Here is a 22289-nt window from a genome sequence, read left to right on the forward strand (position 1 = left end):
TCTTGAGTTGCGATTTTTCAAAGTTCACCGTTTTTCTAGTGTGAGATTTTTCCGCGGAAGACTATTGTTCATGATACAGAAATAAAACAGTGGAAAAAGGAAAAGTTTTTGTAATGGTTGGAAAGTGAACTAGAAAGAAAGTGAAGTGAGCGGAAAACAACAAAGAAGGACAACACAACGTAGGAAACGAAAGGTACGGATTCAACAACTATTTTTTTTGCATCATTTGAATATTTGTGTCTTCGTTTCACCACCGAGTTTAATTTTGGGCGAAAAAACAGATAAAAAAAGTTGTTTAAATTACCAAATATCGCTAAATTGCTACCAATTCCGAACAAAACATCGTAATTCTGCACATTTATTTGTGTGAGTAAATTTTTGTTTCATACATAAAATCAAGCAAACTTTTAGCAAACACTTTGACCCACAAGAACGGAAGCCTGGTTGTGGCTGCTCGACGGTGCTCTTTGTAGAAGGCTTAATGATTGTAGGATTCAAGGAAAGTATGTTTCATTGAATCATTTTGTGTAGTTTTTATTTACATTGTCATCCGAAATTTATCCAGTTAATGCATACGTTAGAGATGAGTTTCTATGTATGAAACCATTATAGAATAAACTAAGAAGATGAATGCACATCCTAATCGCGAGTCAGTCGCGTTCTAGAAATGCAAATGCAGTGCTTGCTCTGCAAACACTGAGCAGAAATGATACATCTCGGTTTAAGCTCCGCCCGTTTTCAATTTATTGCAACGAACGAAAGTGTAAAATAATGTACAATGTTTTGTTATCATAATCCATGGGGAATGAAAGAAAATTTCAACCAATAAATTTTATAACAGTTTCGCTTCAGTCAGCGAGCTTATTTGAACAAATTACCTATTGAAAAAATCATAATTTTTTAAACTGTGATAGACTATTAGGAGATGTCCAAATCGATTGGTTTCGGAATATCATAAATTTATTTACAATTGACTGAACAATGAGCGCTTCTTATTGGGAAATTTTCCGTGACGCGATCGCTTTGTAGCTTTTCAACTTTCACCTCCAATATGTCTTTGAAAAAGTTAAACAAAATTCAAAACTGAAAAACTTCTAATTAATTAAAACTGAGAATTGAATTCGAAACTCTCACCACGATTTTCTTGATGTCGCTATACGTTTTGACCACTATTTGTCACCCCAATGGCACCTGCTAAATGCTTATTTATGGTGCAAATTCCAATTGATAAAATATCACCAAAGACCGAAGCTAGCAATCCTTCGCCTAGTTTCACGTCACTATCGGTAAACATCAACGTTTTTGTGTGTATCAGCTTTTGATAACAAATTCCGATACCGCACGGACCGATAACGCACACACAAGCCGAGCTCAAATCACTGTCATATTTTCGCTCACTTCAAAGTGCGCTTCAAGTCTCGTTTCGATTCGAGACTGCTGTTCACTGACACTAATCAAACCCGACTGCATGCTTTTCCCGCTTTCGGAGAGCACATTTGGACGTTACTTTAGTACTCATGAATCTCTAGAGATCGTGATCTGTGGCCGGAGTGTAATTGCTCCACTCTACTTAGAACTCAGAATCGCCTACACTCTATTATTGTCGCTGTTCCTCAGCACTGATATACCTCGAATAAATGAACCCACAAAGGTGTGCTGCGATAACGCACGAACTCTGATTGTGTGCTAGTGGCGTCTCCAGTCAATATACTCGCAGTACGTGATTTTCTCTGGATTATGATGGTAATTGATCGGAACGAACGGATTTCTATTGATTGAAAATGCGCGCGAAAAAGTTGAATTCATCCTCTAGGTGGCGGTGATATCTCTTGGAAAATCAATCGACCTGAACGTTTCTTAACTGTAATTGTAAGCTCAACAAAAGCATATCACATCGGAGCGAATTTCGCGAATAATCACCCAACCTTCGCCCCATTAAACATCCCTCCCCATCCCATTCAGCCCTCGGGCGTGTCCGTTCCTCGATTCCTCGTCATGCAGTCCGTCCTCCTCGGCGACGGTAGCGAGCGTATGTTTTTGATTATCCCGCTGCTGATGAATGTGGGGAGCGGCGGAGGAGTTGTTCCACTGATTGTACTCATTCCCCGTCGTTTCGTTGGAGTCTGGTTCCTCGGAGAGCTGCAGGTGCTGGGGCTGACGATGATGATGACGCATCTCCTTCGAGAAGCCGTTGCCGGCGGTGCGGACCGCACCGCCATTGCAGCAGGCAAGCACCGTTATCGATCGGAAGCGGAAGCACACGAACACCGCAAACACGGTCAGTCCACACCAGCTGAGACAGTACAGCAGCCGGTACCTGTCGGCCGCAAACAGTATCCAGTGGAGCAGCTGGAGTATGGCGGCGAACGTGGACAGAATGTTTCTGGAATGAAAAATTGAAAATTAGTCGTCAGAGAAGGGATTCCGAAGGGACTTTGCTTTGAAATGACGCATTATGTTCCCGAATGCTCTTTGAGTGCCGCAGTTTTGATGATTCTGTTTCGTTCAAAGTTGTTTCTGCGAGAACCATGGGAGCATTTAAATTAAAATCACATAAATAAATAAGAACCTAGATAAATAGAGTAGTTAACTAGAGTTATGAATTTGAAAAAGATGCAACTATACTATTTTCATTTTTAGATAACAATTTTTTATTTTCACCCTATGAAATATAACGTTAAAAAAGGGAACAGAATATTGACGTTTGAATAAGTATGGTACGGCGCGAAAAAAGGATGGTAAAATTCGGAAAAATTGAATTTCCATATATTCCGCAGTGCAGTAGCAGGCGTTGTCAGTCCAATTAATTTTCGTTGACGGCATTGAGCTTCGTTGAGCCGTTGGTGTGAAGTGAAAATGGTGATAGATTTTCAAGTGGAATAACGCACGTTTAAAAAAAAATAATGCATGAAAATTTTCTGTATCTTTTCTGTATCAAACATGTGTTCAGTAACATTTTTTTCGTCATGTATTGACAGATATTGACGAATGAATGAGTATGATATTTCTGGTTGCAAAGACAGAGAAGGCACTGAATCTGTGGATTGGAGACCACACTTCCAAAGGCTTCCATCTGATTGGAGAATGCATTATGTCTATATAATGTTCTTGTTAAACTGGGACCGTTTTCTAGCTAGAGTGACGGACAAAATGGTTCAGTGCTAGCCCAGGGCAGTTTTTTGAATTTTTGCAGAGATATACTCTTTACAACGTGAAACTTCGTGGGGAATGTGCTTCAGCAGACGAGACCGCTTGTAGCCGAACAGAGGCTAAGGTTTGAAGATTCGATGAATTCCGCAGATAGATTCACTTCGGACTAAAGTAGCCAATCGAATTCACCGTTCAAGTATATCGATCGATGGTTTCAAACTGAGCTTACTGAACATGCTTTGCCCTATTTTTACGATTCCCTTTGGTCATTTGAATAATATGGCCTATAGTGATTATTCTTCTGGTCGGGTTTCTTCTCGAACTTTCGCTATAACAAATCAGCTTTGAATATTATAGCAATATTGTTTCTGTCAAACTAAGCATATGATTGTTTGTTATTGTTTGTCTCTGCTAAAAGATAAGTGGATTTCTATCACCTTTTTAGCATTGATTAAATTGCTTTTTGTTTACAGGTAATTATGAGGTAAGTACTAATCAATAACTAGTTTTATCCCAACAATTACCTTTTTAGCATTGATTAATTTTTTTTATACCCTCCACTTACCCCCATACCAATAGGCTCATAGGGAGCGGACTTACTTACTAACAGATAAAGAAAAAAACAAGAATAATTTAGGAAAACGCGGAGAGTAAACTACTAACTAATAAACTGAACGGAGTGAAATCCCAGTGGAACTTAGTTCCTTTGAAGGGATTCACTTAGGATAGGAAACAAAAAAAATCAAAACAAAACGGTGATAACATTTATGACTTTGAAGACTATATTGAATCAATTTAAAAATTTATAACAACAAAAAAATCTTAAATTGATTTTTTTACAGGTAATAATGAGGTAAGTACTAATCAATAGCTAGTTTTATCCCAATAATGTTCCCTTTCTTTGCAGGAATGTTGCAGTGTTTCACGTTTAGTGATTAGTTTAGTGGGTAGTGTTTTCACTTGTTTTTGTGTTAGAGTGTTTGTCAACTTAATAAAGGTTTTTTAGTGAGTTTTGAAGTGTTTTCTTCGGTTGGCCGAAACACCGCTATCCAGAAGCATCCAATGGAATTTGCTGAGATCATCAAGAGAAGGGTATGCGATTCTCCTCAAGTCTTCAAGGCTGACAAGAGTGACCTGTACAGGAAGAAAACGTCACCTCGAACGGATATGACCAAAAATGAGAAGACGGCGGGTGGATTGAAAGCTGCAAGAAATAAAATAACCAGAAAGTATGGATGACGATAGCTGTATTTAAGCAGTGGTGAAATGTTCATCCCAGAGCCTATTTTGATGAGGTCTTGACTTCCGTGATCTTCTGCTCGTTGATAATGCCATCAGAGATCCGATACTCGATCAACCTAATGTAAAAGTAATTTTCTTATCTCCAGACACAACGTTCTTAATACAGCCTCTTGAACAAGGCATCATTCCTAATTTTAGGAAGCATTAAATAAGCAGGACGGTGTGACATATTTTGGAGAAAATCTAAAATGAACCAATAAGTGTTCCGGACGCACGAACGGGATTCACGATGAGAGAAGGTGTCAATCATAAAATCAACTGTCGCAGATATCAAAATCTCTACACTCAATGCAATGAATGACTTCTCTGAAATTATTCTTCTTGATCATGCTCTGGGAAGGCTTTGATGATATAAAGTTTTTGGAGAATCCGTCCTGCGTTAACAAACTTATAATTATAAAATAGTGCGAAGAATTAGAATTCAATTGAAGTTGAATTAGAAACGTGTTTCATTCAATCACTAATTCTTATCGATTGTGAATGTACGGTCAAACATTTATTTAGGAACGGAATGTTCGAAATTATTGACCTGGGGTTAAATTCATTCATAGATAATTCAATATGCTAAGTCATAAAGAAATGTGGGTTATATCTATGATATAACCGCAAGGTTGACGTGAGACTACTGTTGGCTTAGTAATCTTTTGTTTGTATTGATTAGATTGTTGATTGAATGAATTGAATTCAATATATTTGCTGTGTAAGTAAAGAATTTGAACAAACGCCATGTAATGTAAGACATTTTGGTTTTGATGGCTGTGTTAAGGAACACATGTCGGTGAGAACAAAATTTCCCCCAACTTGCATGTATTTACAAAGCCAATTTCACCAGGTACCTTGGTTTTGATGGCTATGTTAGGGAACTTGCCCCAACATGTATGTATTTGCAATACATACAAATAATATTTCACCAGGCACCTTGGTTTTAAATGGCTGTGTTAGGGAACACACGTCGGTGGAAACAAAAGTTCCCATAACTTGCATGTATTTGACATGCCATTTTACAGAGTCATTTTCCCCAGGTACCTTGGTTTTGATGGTTGTGTTAGGGAACACATGTCACGAAAGTTCCCCCAACTTGCATGTATTTACAGAGCCAATTACCCCAGGCACCTTGGTTGGTTGTGTTGGGGAAACCGTAAATCGGGCCAACCACAACGGGCCAGTTGGGGTAGCGTTTAGATAGCGCTTGACATTTTACAGTTCAATTGCTCATCTCAGAAAAAATAACATTTTATTAATTGTGATAGACGCGTAGAAATATTTCCCATCAATTGATGCAAACATCTTTCAGAACTGTTAACGTTCGAGTTATAAGCATTCGAAATCTTTCATTTTTTTCTCACATGTTCTGTGTTTAGGTTTTCATTTTACCCCCCATATATACTGGTTAGACATTGTTCCACGTCAAAAAGTCGAATTGATTTTAATTTTTGTTTTGTTTTTCTTTTGGAAAAGAGTTTATTTGATTTTAGGAGTGTGCTCGGAACGTCTAGCTTTGAAAAATATCAATTTGGAAGCCTTAACTAAAATCTCGGCCTTTTTTTTTATCCCATTTATTTATTTAAGGCTCATTAGCATTTTAGCTGTAACAGAGCCGAATTTTAATCGTGTACATATCACATGGTTATCATATCTATAATTAGCACATTACACAGTTGCCATTCGCCAGTATTCCTTCTATACCATTACATATGGTACATTCACACAGTAGCCATTTAGGCGTAAGGGTATTCTTTCTGTTCTTCCATTATCCAGTTGGACCACCGGACAGCGGAGACAGTTGTTTGATCATTGTTGAGTTATTTATAGAACAGTAGCCCGATGTGTCTGGCAGAGCAGAGCAGTTGTATGGATGAATCGATCTTATTTCGACCGTGGATCGGTCTCCATCGTTGATGATTGTTGCGTGGACGTAGCTATTCTGTAACAACACAAAGATGGTCAATGAGGGCCCTGAGTTTTGAACTCACGATCGATCGCTTACTAAGCGAACGCGCAACCAATGTGGCTACGGAGACCCCCAAAATCTCGGCCTTGAGAAAAGCCATTTGGAAATTCTCGCGGGCGCTGCCGTCTGGTAAATCGTGAATTACTTATTGGTGAATTGAGCAGAAATGAGATCGAATATAGTCAAAATGTATGATCTATACTGATCGAAGGTTTATTTGCGACTGAACTCTCCGCACATTCCTTGACCTATTTATACGATTATTAAAATATTCATTTCAATAGCGTAATTGTTGTTTGTGTTGCGTCTAGAATATTCGCTGTAAACAATTACTCTTTGTATAGCAAAACCGTTTCCATCCGTTCCTGTCCTATGACAATTCGATTGTCATTGTTTGTGTGTTGAGATTGTTGTTATGCACCGCTAGTGTGTGATACCAATAATCAATATTCTCTTTAGGTAATCGCTCCTGGTAACAGAGGTAAGTGCAAAACATAATTATTGTTTTTAATGTACTTATTGATCCTGTTCTCCAAGTGCGGATCCAGGTCTGTTGCTGCTGTTGCTGTAGTGTTTAAAGTGCTTTGTAGGTTTTTTTGTGTCAATAAAGTGTTCCGTAAAATAGGATGTGTTTTTTCTGTAGCTTTGCGTCTAGGCGTTGTGAGCTATGTTCATCGGTGGAAAACTGGAGGTGAAAATTAGTTCCGCATCAATTGCTGTCGCGGCCGTCGCTACCGCACAATCGATTCGGTTTAGATTTTCTGTTGTCGTTCAGCGAAAGATGCTGCATAACATGGTTTGTGGATTATGCGTTCAGAAAATAACCGGAGCGTGCCACAAGCGATTGTAGACTGCTGGAAGCTGCTTATGGAGATGGACCAGATTCTCAGTGAATGTTGGTAGTTATTTGCCAAGGACTTGTTGCGCAGCGATTAGTGGCTGTGACAGGACGACCGAATTTGAATGTGACGTGTTTGATTCTCACCAGAAATTTGTCTAAATGATCTATCGTTCGAGTTTGGTATACCGCTGGGAGAATGGGTGTGTCCACAGATGGGTGAATAATGTGTCCGTTGGCTAGCGGAATGGAATGTCTTACAGGTCCAGGAGGTTCATCGCGGAAAACTGCTGATTGTTTAGAAATATGTTCATCGATTGATAAAATATGTTCTTCGATTTGCTGCACTTATTGCTTCTTATTGGTGTAGGAATGGATATTTTTGAAGTGCTCATCGTTTGCTCCCACAAAATTTCTTTCCATTTCTCCAGCGGTTGTTTGTTCTTCCAACCAATCCGATACATTTTGCTTAGAATCCTTGCCAACTGGTATTCAAAGTCACTCGTTGAATGATTTCTTGTCGTTTTCCATTTAATCTTCCACAATTGCGAAGAATGACTTGCAGAAAATATTTGAAATTAACGACAGTGTCTTCACCAAATCTTAATCCACATGACTTCTTCGTTGTGGGTATATAAGTTAACCATCCAGATCTACCGCCAGATATACAATCGTAGAAGAAAGTTGATAGACATAGAAAAAGGACAATGATTAGAAGCAGGGTATATAAAGGATTTGAAGCTGACTAATAGAGATATAGGAAATCCGCTTGTGGCGAAACGGGTAAGTAAGTAATGTAAGTAATGCCGGATATAAAAATGAGAAACTATGTGAAATAAATCAGATCTAGTCTGTAGCTCAAATCTATAACATGTTTTTTTCATTTAGCACAGAACCTTAAGCCCATAACTTATATGCAGGGTGGAGCGATCAAAATTTGGTCAACTCAAATTTGACGTATTCCTATTGAGTGTACTTTCTGAAAAAAAAAACTGAACACTGTTTATTTTGCAGGTGAGTGGGTGAATAACAATTCCCTTATTTGATTTCGATTTTTGCTCTTCCGTTCTCGAAATAGTTCTCAAGCAAGTGGAGCAATACTTGAAAAATTTGTATAGGGACCCGACGACTTTGTTTGCCGCTGAACGTCAGTTTTCTTTGAGCTGTCTTTTGTTTTCCGCATCCAAATCAAACCAAAATATCTGTCAAACCTGGCATTTTTGGAAAATTTGGGTAGTTTCATAGCCTCACAGATGTCTGCTACCTTTCCCCTTCCGGTCGCCATGTAATACTCCTATCTCTGAATCCTGTTTAAGTCTGTTTAAGCGTTGCGCAAACAAAATTTTGTAGCGTTGCTCCCCTTGCTTGAACGCAATATTGAGAACTGAAGAGTAAACGTCAAAATAGAAAAAAGGAATCATTTTACATGCACACATCTATAAAAGGAGAGTTGTTCTGGTTTTTTAAATGCGCCCTTAAAATATGTCAAATTTAAATTGATCAAGTTGATACAATTTTTCAGTTGATTCTATCGTTCTTTTTAAACAAAAGTATGAAAGGACATATCTAATGTGTTGATATGAAAATAAAATAATTCTCAGGATGTGGTTTTTAAAGAAGAAGATGAATGTACTGGAATAATAATAATTAACTGTTACATTTGGTTGTTTTGTTTAAAAGTAATACCATATTACTCTTCTGATATGTGTCATATTTAAACAAATGCAAATAATACCTACAGTTCTTTTTGATGATGAACATAGTTCGATTCCTCTATGCTCTCCGAGAATTCGTAGCAACTGTCCATCGCGGTCAACAGGTGATGTCGGCGGGTAAGAATCCTCCGAAGGCTAAACATGTTCGCCAGCACGCTTAGCACCAGCGAGCTGAATACCGTACACAGTGTGCCTATTCTCTCTGCAAAATGAGAACTGCCATTAGACCTCATCAATTCGGAATCGAAACTTTGGGATCGTTTACCATCACTAACCAATATGAAAAGCGCCGAAATCAGCCACACAATGCAGCATCCGAACGCAATGAAGGCCACATACTTTATGTCTAGCTTCTGAAATTTCCCTTGGCTCACGATTAAACTGTGCAGATTCGCAACAGCGAAAATAACGTACGATGCTCCAATCAAGATGTACACGATGAGGGAGTAAAACTCTGCAAAAAGAGCAATGTTTGCATTGTTACGAAGAAAATGCGGTTTGCCTCCAACCATACCTTCTTCGAATTCGGTAAGCGCGGCTTCCAATAGCAGCGCCGTGAACAACAGTCCTACATGGGCGATAATCATCCTACCGAAGGCTGTGTGGAAGTTCCTTTCGAACCCGTAAACCAGGACCGTCAGGACGAGCGCCACCAGTGCCGATCCGATGACAAGTTTGTCCACCGCATCGAACGGATCCGGGAAGGTCATATCATCGCAAACGTATGCCACCAGCACCGAGGTGGCCGTTTCTTCCAGACAAAATTCCCGATAGAACGCCACCTGATCCTTGCTCGAGACCATCAGCGAACCGTTCTGAATCACCGTAAACAGCGTACCGTCGTTGAATACTACACTGGGACACGTAAGGGGGTAATTTACAAATTGCGCAACATCGCAGCCAAAAAAAGTGGCGAATTTAAAATTGGTTTTTGCGAAACTCACTGCTTTCCAATGCATTTGCCGTTGACGGAGATGTTTTGTTTCAGATAATGACCGAACTTGTAGCACGACCGGTCGTACAGATGAACCTCTCGGCTGATGATGGGCAATCGTGGCCTTCGCAGTGGTTCTTTACATCTGGCGATACTTTCGTGCAGAAATGATTGCTCCGCAGGGCAGCACTTGCTGATGGTTACGACGGGTCTCGCTGCGATCGGGATGGGCTGAAAAAAAGTACAACGCATATGTGTAGTAGTTGCGCCTTGAGACGGTTGAAATAGAACAGGGGCCAGAGACTTGTAAATTATTGATAATTGCAGGCTGTGGCATTCCACATCTCCTTCGCGTTTACAGATGATTGAGAATTGTGAAACGTGTGGAATGTGAGGCGACGTTGCTAAATTAGCATTGATTTGAATCGAGTTGGAAAGGGATATGTATTCTGAGTGGAAAATGTAAACGGCGGCGCATCGGTCTGATATATAAAATAACCCTTTGCGGTCGGAATAAACTTTCCTTGAAGGAGATCATATTATCATTCCACGCTATTATCCATAGAAACTGCGTTTTAAATCGTGAACAAGTTCACTAGACATTAAAATTCGTTAAGAAAAAATGTAGACTTCTACATATGGTTGGATAAAGTACTTACTATGATCTCATGCTGTGGTGGCTGAGAACAGACATACGACCGCAAGGATTAATATAATACCTTTAGTGTGAGCGGTCAACTCCTGTTCAGGAGACAAACTTCTGTTGTATCTTTCTGGGCTCAATTCAGTTTTCAGTCGGAAATAATTCGATATGAAAAACGCGAAGTTTTGACGTAGGACTACGTCTAACCGGAAGATATAGGGGGTGAAATGGAAATCTAGGCACTGAACAAGTAGGAAAAAATGCAAGATTTGGAACGCTTATAACTCGAGCATTTCTCAATAGATCGCAAAGGTTTTTGCATCAATTGATAGGAAATATATCCACGCATCTATCATAACGAATAACATTTCATTTTTCTTGAGTTAAATAATTGAATAATTGTGAAATATCAAGCATTGTCAAAATGCACTATGTGCCCATTTTTGAATGGTCCATTTTGTGCTTCTCAAATCGTTCCGACCAAAACGGGCAACCAGAGCAGCAGCGAAATACAATGAAGCACGATTGGAAAGGAAAAAGAAAAAAATGAACGAAACATTGGTCGCAGTCTCACACATGCGTAATTCTCGAGCCAGCCAGTCAGCTTAAAAATCCCTGCTCCGCTGCCGTAACGATCATTCTCATTTAAACCGTACACCACATCGGTTCGCATCACAACAAATCAACAAACCAACCCAAGCAGCCATGTCTGGACATGGTAAAGGAGGAAAAGTGAAGGGAAAGGCAAAATCCCGCTCGAACCGTGTTGATCTGGAGTTCCCCGCAAGGGTAGCTAGGCTGAGCGCGTTAGTACCAGTGCACCAGTCCACCTAGCCGGCGTTATATAGTTTCGGCCGCCGAAGTGATCGAGTTAGCTGGCAAAGCTGCTCGCGACGATAAGAAAACCCGCATTCGGAACTGAACACATTCGGTTCGGTGGACATCAAGACAACAACAGGGCAGTTGCAGCGAGTGGCAAACGCAATCGCAAAACGGCATCAGGTAGCAGAAGAAAAAAGTTTGTTCTTTATACAAACTGCTTTGGTGGCAAATCCAGAACAAGGCGGCATCGAGGGCGTTCGAAATGGATTTCTTCAATACCATAAGTACTAAGTTTTCTAAATTGGAACCATTCCATAAAACAAGACGCTTTTCAGGGCCATTAAACCTTCCAAAAAAGAGTTTAGGAAATACAGTTCAATGCTTTCTAAAACAATATCCAAAATAATAATAAAACACAAATTGATTTTTTCATAATTTGTTTGCCAGGATATGATGAGTATGTGAATTTGGCAGTTGTTCTGAGCTTATTGATTTTCACAAATTCTTAAATTGCTTCTAGATTGAGAGTACAGTAATTTACACTTATCTCGACATTTAGCTAATTGGACGGACCTGTAATGCGACATATTTATTCGGACATTTTTGTAACCATAGAGATCCAAATTATGACCCCACATTGAAAGTCGACACTGTACCACTGTCATCGCAAATGTTCAATTACAGGTTAAAATTACCTACAATCCGATACTGAGTGGTGGGAATGCGACGTGCCATTGAATGTAATTTACTGTAAAATATGTCACAAGCTGGATGGGAAGAAATTTTCCAACTGTGAAAGTTTTGGCGAGTGGCAAACGCAATCGCTAAACAGAAAGGTTTAGCCGAACAAGAGGGGGATATCGAGTGATAACAAAACAATAAACTCTTTATATTGAAGATAATTTTGTGATCCTGAAAAGGACCCTTTTTAGCCTGCATATGAATCCAACGAGCGGACAAATCGTAATGAATGTATTTTTCGCTGCCTTTTAAGGCTCATTCGTTCGTCTCGTTGGACTCGCCCCTTTGGCTGAGTCTGCCGATTTGTCTCTATCCTGTGAGTGTGTACCGCTAGAGTACAAAACGCGCGGACCTCAAAAAAATATCTCATTTTCTTTCAAACCGTAAACCAGTGTGGTTGTACGGCATCGTTTAATATCGCATCGCATCACATCATAAAAAGAAAACAAGCAGCAACGTGGACGTGTGGACGTAACAAAGAAGGACAAGTTAAGGGAAAGGCAAAATCTCACTCGAACCGTGCAGGTCTCCAGTTCCCTGTTGGTCGCATTCACTGATTGCTCCGCAATGGGTAACTAGGCCGAACGGATTGGTGCCGGAGCACCAGTATACCTAACAGCGATTATAGAGTTTCGGCCGTCGGAGTGCTCGAGTTGGCTTGCAAAGCTGCTCACAACAATCAGAAAACACGCAACAGTCCTACGTCACTCCGGTTATGTCCCCGACATTACCCACCCGTCTTTTTTTTAACTCTCGAAACTGAACATGTATCTAATAAGAATAATTGATGTGAAAATACAACGCGGCTGTAGAACATATAGTTTCCTTTTTTTTCATGTATGAATGATAGTTTTAAATTATGTATTCGGTAATAATAGAAAGTGGAATAGTATTTTCGTTCGAAAATTTTTGCAAACAGCATATAAAATTTCATTGTCACACATCGTGCGAAATACCGTTCTGAATCATATCTCGAGCGGTTTCATGTTTCGGGCGCTCTGTGATGGCTTGGGATACTTGATGCCCTGATGATATAACTATAAAATTAATATCACAATTGATTCTTTAGAGTAACCCTTCAGTTATATCATCAGGGCTTTAAGCATTTCAGGTTGTTGTTGCAGGGTGTGCGGAGTGTGGGGCACATCAAATTGCATCACGGAAAAAACGCTGTAGAAATTCGCCCAGTAGACCGATCCTTTTGAAAATTTTAGACAGTAAAATAAAAACTATTAAACAACTTTTGGCATTTTCTTTTTATTCATACTTCGAGCCCAAGCCCGTATGCTCGCATCTTCCTCTTTACCCCGTCTATAAGGTTCTGTACAACGTCAGGTTGTAGTTTTTTTTTAACAGAAATCCATTTTCTCTTGAAGTCCGCCTCCGATTTGACAACTTTTGGGTTCTTCCGGAGGGCCTGCTTCATAATCGCCCAATATTTCTCTATTGGGCGAAGCTTCGGCGCGTTGGGCGGGTTCATTTCCTTTGGCACGAAGGTGACCCCGTTGGCTCCGTACCACTCCAACACGTCCTTTGAATAGTGGCACGAAGCGAGATCCGGCCAGAAGATGGTCGGGCCCTCGTGCTGCTTCAATAGTGGTAGTAAGCACTTCTGTAGGCACTCCTTAAGGTAAACCTGCCCGTTTACCGTACCGGTCATCACGAAGGGGGCGCTCCGCTTTGCGCAAGAGCAGATCGCTTGCCACACCATGTACTTTTTGGCAAACTTGGATAGTTTCTGCTTGCGAATCTCCTCCAGAACGCTGATTACCGCAGTGAAAATTTTTCTTAACCATTCCCACTAACAACTATCCCTTCCATGATAAACGCTAGGGAACCACGCTATAGAGGCGACCCTTCTGGCCTTCGGGCGGCGAATATCATACTAACATTCCTTCCCTTCCCTGGTGACTGTAAGGACGTGGCCGGCGTCGTTATTGATTATTTAAAGCTCGAATCACCGAAAATTGCACAACGAGAATGATTTGCTAGTCCCAAGCGTAATTCTATGAGTTCTTTGTGTAATTTGGTTGGTTCAAGTCAATCACGGAGAGCAACTACGAATTTTACAGTCTACCCAAGCTCAAGCTCAAGCTCGAAATAAATCCATTCTTCGTCGTCACTGACAATACAGTGCAAAACCGACTTCTTTTGATGCAGTTGAAGAATTTCGCGAATGGTTTTGCGATGCTCCATTTGCCTTTTGTTGATTTTTTATGACACTCAAACGAAGGCCAATAGATGCTCGGTGTTTCAGGCAATTATTGTTGAGTTTAGGTTGGGTCTGCTTCCAACAACTGCCTCTTCTTCAAACCGGTTCGCTGTATCAAGATGGTCATTGTCAGATTGAAATCACAACTTTGAATTGCCGGAACAATCCCTCACATGTTTTTTTTCTGCTGGTGCATATTCACTAGGGTGCCAATGAAAATGGTCATCTCTAATTTCAAAATGTTACTCCATAAAAAATGTTCACCATCTCGTAAAAACACCCTATGCCAAATATCAGCTCAATCGGACCTAAGGGAGAGTGGCGCAAAGCGGTCAAAATTTGAGTTTTTTGAAAATCGAAAAATCACCCAAGGGGGGAGAAAGGGTTTTCGAAAAAAAATTGATGCCAAATGTCTTAAAATTGCATGAAACTCTAGTGTCATCTCGAAAATAATTTTTTTGTCTGAGATCGGCACTCTGGGAAACGAAAAGTATGGTTTAAGGTGCCAATAAAAATGGTTATCTCGATTTTTCATTAGGAACATGCTATGAAATGTTGATTAACACGATAATATACCTTATGCAAAACATTAGCTCATTCGGACTTCATTTACTTCTGTCACAAACGTTAAAATTTGAGTTTTTTTTGAAAAACGAAAAATCACCGGAAATCGGGGTTTTCAACAATGTTTTTTATGCTATATGTCTTGCACGAGATTTACAGTTATCTCAAAAAAATGTTTTGGCCCAAAATCGACTTTTCAGGCGGAAAACGACCGAGTGCCAAAAAACATTTTCTTTTGACAAAATAAAAATTTCGAGATAAGATAACTGTAAATCTCGACGAGTAATGCAATTTTAAGACATTTGGCGTAAACAATTTTTTTTTTCAAAAACTCCGATTTCCGGTGATTTTTCGGTTTTCAAAAAACTCAAATTTTTACGTTTGTGACAACAGTTAATGAAGTCCGAATGAGCTAATATTTTGCATAGGGTATATTATCGTGCAAATCAACATATCGTAGCAATGATACAGTTGAAATAAGTAATGATAAATCGAGATAACTATTTTATTGGCACCCTAAACCATACTTTTCGTTTCGTATTCCGAAAAAATTAAGTCCCAGAGTGCCGATTTTTGACAATTTTTTTTTGAGATGACACTAGATCTTGACGTTTCATGCAATTTTGAGACATTTGGCATAAAAAAAAATAAAAAATTCGAAAACCCCGATTTCCTTGGTGATTTTTCGATTTTCAAAAAACTCAAACTTTAACCGGTTTGCGCCACTCTCCACTAAGTACGATTGAACTGATATTTGGCATAGGGTGGTTTTTCGAGGTGGTGAACATTTTGTATAAGGTAACTTTTTGGAATTTTAGGGTCGATTTTTTCTAATACATTCATTGGCACCCTAATATTAACCATAAGCTTCTACAGACAAACGATGTGCTTCGACCGCTTTTTTCTTCAAATGAAAACTCAAAAGTAGTGAGTGTGATCGTACAGAAGTCATTTCCCCCAGTGGCATTCGTTTGTTGTTACATGCTAACATGCTAACGATAACATGAGAAATCTGCTTCGGTTAGCACTTCATGGTACACAAGCATGCAACCTGAAACTTCATGATGAAATGAAAATGTTTTATTACATAAACTTCTAACTCGAAAACTATAATACCTGCAAAATTTAGATCAAAAAAGAAATATGGGATATTGTTTAAATTTTCATGAAAACATACAAATAAAATTAAAAAAGTGTATTAAATCAAAGATGAATTGTAAATGTATTTGAAAATTTAAACAATTTTCTGCATTTCGTTCTCTGACCAACATTTTGTTTGTCTTATACTACACTGCGTTTCACAACTATAAAACCACTAATTTTTCCAGAGATATGTAAGAAGTCGGTTGAACAAGAGGGGGTCTTCGTAGCCACTTGGTTACGCGTTCGCTTACTAAGCGATCGATCGTGAGTTCAAACTCAGGGCCCTCAATTGACCATCTTTGTGTTGTTATAGAATAACTACGTCCACGCAACCATCATCAGCTATGGAGATCGATCCACGGTGGAACAAAGATCGATTCATCCATAGAACTGCTCTGCTCTGCAAGAAACATCGGGCTGCTGTTCTATAAATAACCCAACAATGATCAATATCAACTGTCTCCGCTGTCCGGTCTGCTGAACAATGGAAGAACAGATAGAATACCCTTACGCCTAAATGGCTACTACAGTGTAATTTACCATAATGTAATGGAACAGAAAATCTAACGCCTAAATGGCTACTACCTTCTACTGTGTAATTTACAATTTATAGAAACATAAACATATGTACATGTACACGATAAAAACCCGGCTCCGTTACAGATAAAGTGCTATGAGCCTGATAAATAAATAAATGGGATAAAAAAAAGTCGGTTGAATTGAAGTATATAGTGTAGGATATAACAACTATCTTCATTTTTGGCCATTTGAAATTTATTGATGTGAAAAATTCAAAAAACAAAAATTCCAGTATTTCATAAGTATAGAACCAGACGGAAAAACTTTCACTACTTTACAAAATTAACGTCAATTCCACATGAATTACATTAAGTTCCTAATTCATAGGTCATCTTTAGTTTCCAGTCAGTTCAAATAACCCATTCGGGGTGCTGCTGTTGTAGTGTGTATCTCGTTCTACGAAGAGGATACTGCTCGTTTAGGCTTTTCAAATCACTCATACTGCTTGTAAGCTGCATCTACTATTCGTACGATCACTCCTCGTAAGTTCTTGTTAGGATTTTGATCTGGTAAACAAGCTGACCAGTCCAGAATTTGAAGTCCCTATTCAATGAACCACGCCTTGACTTTCCGGATGTTATGAATTGATGCCAAATTACTCAATTATCACGCTGTTCTTATTGCAAAAACAGAATTAGATGATTCTGAAGTACTTCATTGCACTTATTACTGTACATTGGTGTTGATGAAAAGCTATCTGAATCAGCCCGTTTTGAAAATATTTTCCTCAAGCCATCAAACTGTCGCCTGCAAGGAAGTACGAGTTGAAAAATTACATGACACGTTCCGTAAGTCCTTCCAGTATGAAGAAATCCTATTCAAGCTGAATTTCTTTTTATCAGAGAAGTTCTCCTGAAATAGTGAAACCCATGGGCCATGGCATTAGTTTCCACATTAGTTTTTGGACCCGCAGGAGACTAGATTTTTATAGTTTGGTGATAATTTTCTCAAAAGGGCATGGTTTAGGTAGCTTACCATCAACACGAATGAACGGTCAGAATAGCAAAGAAGTATTTCAGAATCATTTAATGCTGTTTTGCATAAAAAACAATGTGATAATTGGATAATTTGGCATCGATTCATAAAATCTGAAAGGTCAAGACATGGTTTATTGAATAGGGACTTCAGATTCTGGACTGATCAGCTTGTTTAACAGATCGAAATCTTATCAAGAACTTATGAGAAGTGATCAAACGAATAGTGGATGCAGCTTACAAGCAGTGTGAGTGTTTTGATGAGCTTCAACGAGCAGTATTCTCTGCGTAGAACGAAATACGCACTATAACATGGCGCAGCTTGGTCGAAACTACCCCGAATGGGTTATTTGAACTGATTGAGAACTAAAAATGACCTATGAATTAGAAACTTATTGTAATTCATGTGAAATTGACGTTAATTTTGTAAAGGAGTGAGGGTTTTTCCATTTGGTTCTATAATTAGGAAACACATAATTGGGAAACACACCTACACTATATACTTCAATTCAACCGGCTTATATGTATATCTCTGGAAACTCAGAAAAAATGAGTGGTTCTATAGTTGTGAAACGCAGTGTATGAGGTCAAACTATTAATTGAGTCAAAACTACATAGATCCCTAGTGTGCTTTCACGAGAGACTCGGTTCAAAATCTTGTTTGGTTGCTTGCAATCCGTCTGCGAGCAGGATTGCAGATTACAACTCTGCCGGCAGACGGATTCTTCGAACACTACACTGTTCCGCTCGCGGAAATATTATTCAACTGTATTACAGTTGCCGTACTTTATTTCTATGAAATTTTCAACGTGAGTGTGCATTAGAGTGCAAAAAAAAAACTGACCCACGAATTTTCAAAGCGAACTTGATTAAAAATGTTGTTTCCCACGAAAAACTACCCTATGCAAAATATCAGCTCAATCGGACTTCATTTACTAGTGTCGCACAGCAGTCAAAGTTTGAGTTTTTTGAAAACCCAAAAATCAGAGAATTTTCTCAAAAAGGCCTGGTCTAGATAGCTTACCACCAACACGAATGAACAGTCAGAAGTGCAACGAAATACTTCGGAATTATTTACGGCTGTTTTTGCATCAAAAACAATGTGATAATTGGATAATTTGGCATCGATTCATAAAATCTGAAAGGTCATGACATGGTTTCATTAATAGGGGCTTCGGATTCTGGACTGGTCAGCTTGTTTACCAAATCAGAATCTTGTCAGGAACTTATGAGGAGTGGTCGGACGAATAGTAGATGCAGCTTACCAGCAGTATGAGTGATTTGAAGAGCTTAAACGAGTAGTATCCTCTTCGTAGTACGAGATATCTACTACAACATGGCGCAGCTTGGTCGTAACCACTCCGAATGGGTTATTTGAACTGATTGAGAACTAAAGATGACCTACGAATTAGAAACTTATCGTACTTCATGTTAAATTGGCGTAAATTTTGTAAAGGAGTGAGGGTTTTTTCATCTGGTTCTATAGTAATGAAACACTAGAATTTTAGTTTTTTGGTTGTTTCGTGCCTGAACACAACAATAAAGTTGAAATGGCCGGTCTTATAAATGAAGATAGTTATGATATCCTACACTATATACTTCAATTCAACCGACTCCTGACATACCTCTGGAAACTCAGAAAAAATGAGTGGTTCTATAGTTGTGAAACGCAGTGTATTTAGAATGTAATGTGCTGCACTATGACATATGAAAGGTTGACACCAAATTTTCATGATAAACTATCCTTCCGATACACCGTTCACAACATTCTCCTCAACCGAAGCGGAACATTTCCTTAATGAGTGTGTCTTCCTGCAACGCAACGATTATACGTTGGACGTTGCACCAACGAAAAACCGTTCACCCATTCATTACATTCTGTTCGCTAAAATATCTTTTTCTTTAGATTGCCTAATTGCCATTTGTTTTATACAGCCGAATAATTTTGGTTTACTGTTTTTTTTTAATTATTACTATTATTCGCTATCTGTTGAAATAGAATGAAAACTTCAAAAACAAGTACGGGTTGCCAAACGGATCTTTGTCTTGAATTCGATTAATACACAGTGTCATTAGTCGTCGATGCATTTTCAATTGTCGATTGAAAGTCGCTGAGGTTACCAGGTCTGTGGTTTTTTAAATTTAATTGATCCACATCCTCCACATGAGTGTGGCCTCACCACGGCTCATGGTTGTTTCTCTTCAAAACAGAAGTTTTTGACGTAGAACTAAGTCTTTCATTAAGGGTGCCAAATCAGAAAACAGGTCACGTTTTTATGAAATAAAGTTAACGTTAATAACTATTTTTGCCGCGAACGGATTTTGGCGATTTACATACTAAACGAATCGGAAATTCTGTAAGATTTGTTTAATATGCTATACATTAGAATCCCTTGGTTTGTAAATGGTTAAAATTCATGAAAACTTTAAGCGTTTCTATTCTCCCATACATTTGTTCAGTCCATTTGTGTACTTTCCCGAACAGAGCTGTTAATAACGAGCAACTTATCGACGAGCAACGAAGGGGAAATCGTAGGATATAAAGTCACCGTGAACAAAGGAAAAGAAGAAGAATGAAGGGGAATACTTGCCTAGAGTATAAACAATGGATCTCGCTGAGGCAAACTTTCATTCGGAATCGGATTGTTGAGCAATCCAGTTCACTTTGCTTTCGCTGCGCTTCGATCTAAGATTGGACCCCACCAGTAGTAATTCAACTTGGATATCGTCGTGTGGTTTTTCCAGTTCATTTTTCGCGTTATTCGTATCGTGTGTTTTTCTTTCCGCGTCATAAATTGGACGCTTCGCATAGTGTGGGATGAGCAAGAAGAAGAGGAAGGCTGGCTCGAGCCCTGCAAAAAACGAACGCATTGCCGGGGGCAATAACATTTCGAGGCAAGCGTCTTCTAATGATGCACGCGAAGTTGGTGCAGTGAAAAGCGCTCGCACTGAACCGAGCCTTCGCATCGAACAACAGCGAAGTAGGTGACTTCGGCGCGTCGGTCGAAAATGTAAACGCCGTTATCCAGGCAGCAACCAGCTCCCCCGCTGGTGGTGAACGCGGTTGCTCTTGACAAACTCATCAGTGAATTCGCATCGATGGTTGTTACAGCAGAGTACAAGCTGTGTGGCATAATTCAGTCTTTTTCCAAGCAATGAACATTGTTTGTTTTCCGTCATCATAAGGGCTTCGATGGTGCTTTTGACATTGCTTGAATGTATTAAACTGACGTTATGGCGAAACAGGCGTTAAGGTTGTGCGCCAAAAAATTATTTGGGGAATACCAAGCATCTTGAATGTCGTACTGGAATGTTATAAGTTATTTGGGTTCGCGTGCCAGTCGCAACTTCAACTAGGATTGCATTTGCACTAGTCTTGATCATAATGAAGCAATGCTACTGTTTTCGAGGTTGTTGATATTTAAAAAAAAGAGTTTATTTCGCTTGTTTAATCACCAAGAAAGTGAATGTCGTTCTGTCAGTAGCAAAACTTCCTTCACTAAGGGTGACAACTGCGCTTATATCGAGTATGAGAAAGTAATGCAACTTTTTTCGAGGCCAGTAATATAAACAGAAGTGTTTCTTTTGAGAAAAGCGCAAAATGATGAGAAGTGTTTATATTTCCAGTAGTTTCAAGCCACCAATGTATGACTCTGTATGCATGCTATGGCGACTGCTTGTTTGGCGCTTGGTTTACGTTGTACGAACGATGCCTGGAGGTGCAATTCCACTGAGGCAATACTAAATAACATGTAGCATGATATTTGATACTTGCAAGTGTTGTCATTGTTGTTGTTTCCTCGCGGTGCCAAAGATATATTGATATAATCGACTGTAACCGAGTCTATGTTCATTGCGAAAATGGCCACCGGAATAGCGTTCGTGGTAAATTTTTAATGCATTGACATGAAATAAATTGCGTCATACGATCAGCTAGTGTATTGTTCTGCGAAGGCAAGAATGAATCATCAGTCAATTATCGTCAACTGATTCTACAATGAAAAAAACATTTCAGAGATTGTTCTACTAAGCAGTTGTTTCTAAAATTTCACAGCATTATACAATAATATCCGAAGGTTTAAACAAGCGACTTTTATAATATAACAGTGTAGTTCTACGTCAACAATGCGGTCGTATCTTTGACACAACCTCCTATAATTTTTTTTTACCGAGCTTGCAAATAAAAACCACCGTGATTTGTCAGTTATTTTCTACCCTGAGAGTCTGACTCAGTAGCACTTTTATTCATTTGATATTGGGAATCAAGGAAGCTGCCCAAATGTGATGTACGAGTTCAGCAAAAAAAACTTCTCCAATTTGTTATCAGATTAGGTGGAAGGATTGTATGCAGTGTAAATTTTATGCGATTCAAACAACATTGGTGATACCGATACACTTTTTGTCTATGTAAAGTGCCGTTATTATCTATCAGCAAAATTTTTAATCTTATCGTTTCCACGGGTAAAATTATCAAATTTTATATGTATTGTTTATTGTCAAAATCTGTGCGTTTATACAGGGGAACTTCGATATGACATACCCACGTTATTACTTACCCTCGATATAACGCACACATTTTCAATGTGCAACAATTCTCTTCAGAATAGGTAATAAGAGTTTCATGAACGATTAATTAAATATCCTATTAATCATACAGGTTCACAGAGATCATTCAGTGGCCTCGGTATAGGCTCCTGAAACATTAAAATTTTCATAGAAAT

The 22289-nt window shown here is 39.0% G+C and overlaps 2 protein-coding genes across 2 annotated transcripts in view; both read right to left on the reverse strand.

Moving 5' to 3' along the window:
* Nucleotides 1-1552, reverse strand: part of LOC129771717 (probable G-protein coupled receptor Mth-like 14) — a 93592-nt gene extending 92040 nt beyond the window's left edge. Inside the window, exon 1 of the mRNA XM_055775675.1 lies at nucleotides 1135-1552. The gene's annotated coding sequence lies outside the window, so the exon portion shown is untranslated. The remainder of the gene's footprint in view (nucleotides 1-1134) is intronic.
* Nucleotides 1553-1874: 322 nt separating this feature from the next.
* Nucleotides 1875-22289, reverse strand: part of LOC129771721 (uncharacterized) — a 31647-nt gene continuing 11232 nt past the window's right edge. Inside the window, exons 2-6 of the mRNA XM_055775693.1 lie at nucleotides 9901-10121; nucleotides 9471-9811; nucleotides 9222-9410; nucleotides 8981-9158; nucleotides 1875-2383 (exon numbers count right to left, since the gene is read on the reverse strand). Of these exons, the coding sequence (XP_055631668.1) occupies nucleotides 1936-2383; nucleotides 8981-9158; nucleotides 9222-9410; nucleotides 9471-9811; nucleotides 9901-10121 (1377 nt within the window). The 3' untranslated portion in view covers nucleotides 1875-1935. The remainder of the gene's footprint in view (nucleotides 2384-8980; nucleotides 9159-9221; nucleotides 9411-9470; nucleotides 9812-9900; nucleotides 10122-22289) is intronic.

This window comes from Toxorhynchites rutilus, chromosome 2 (genome assembly GCF_029784135.1).
Source record: "Toxorhynchites rutilus septentrionalis strain SRP chromosome 2, ASM2978413v1, whole genome shotgun sequence".
In the NCBI taxonomy this organism is placed as follows: domain Eukaryota; kingdom Metazoa; phylum Arthropoda; class Insecta; order Diptera; family Culicidae; genus Toxorhynchites; species Toxorhynchites rutilus.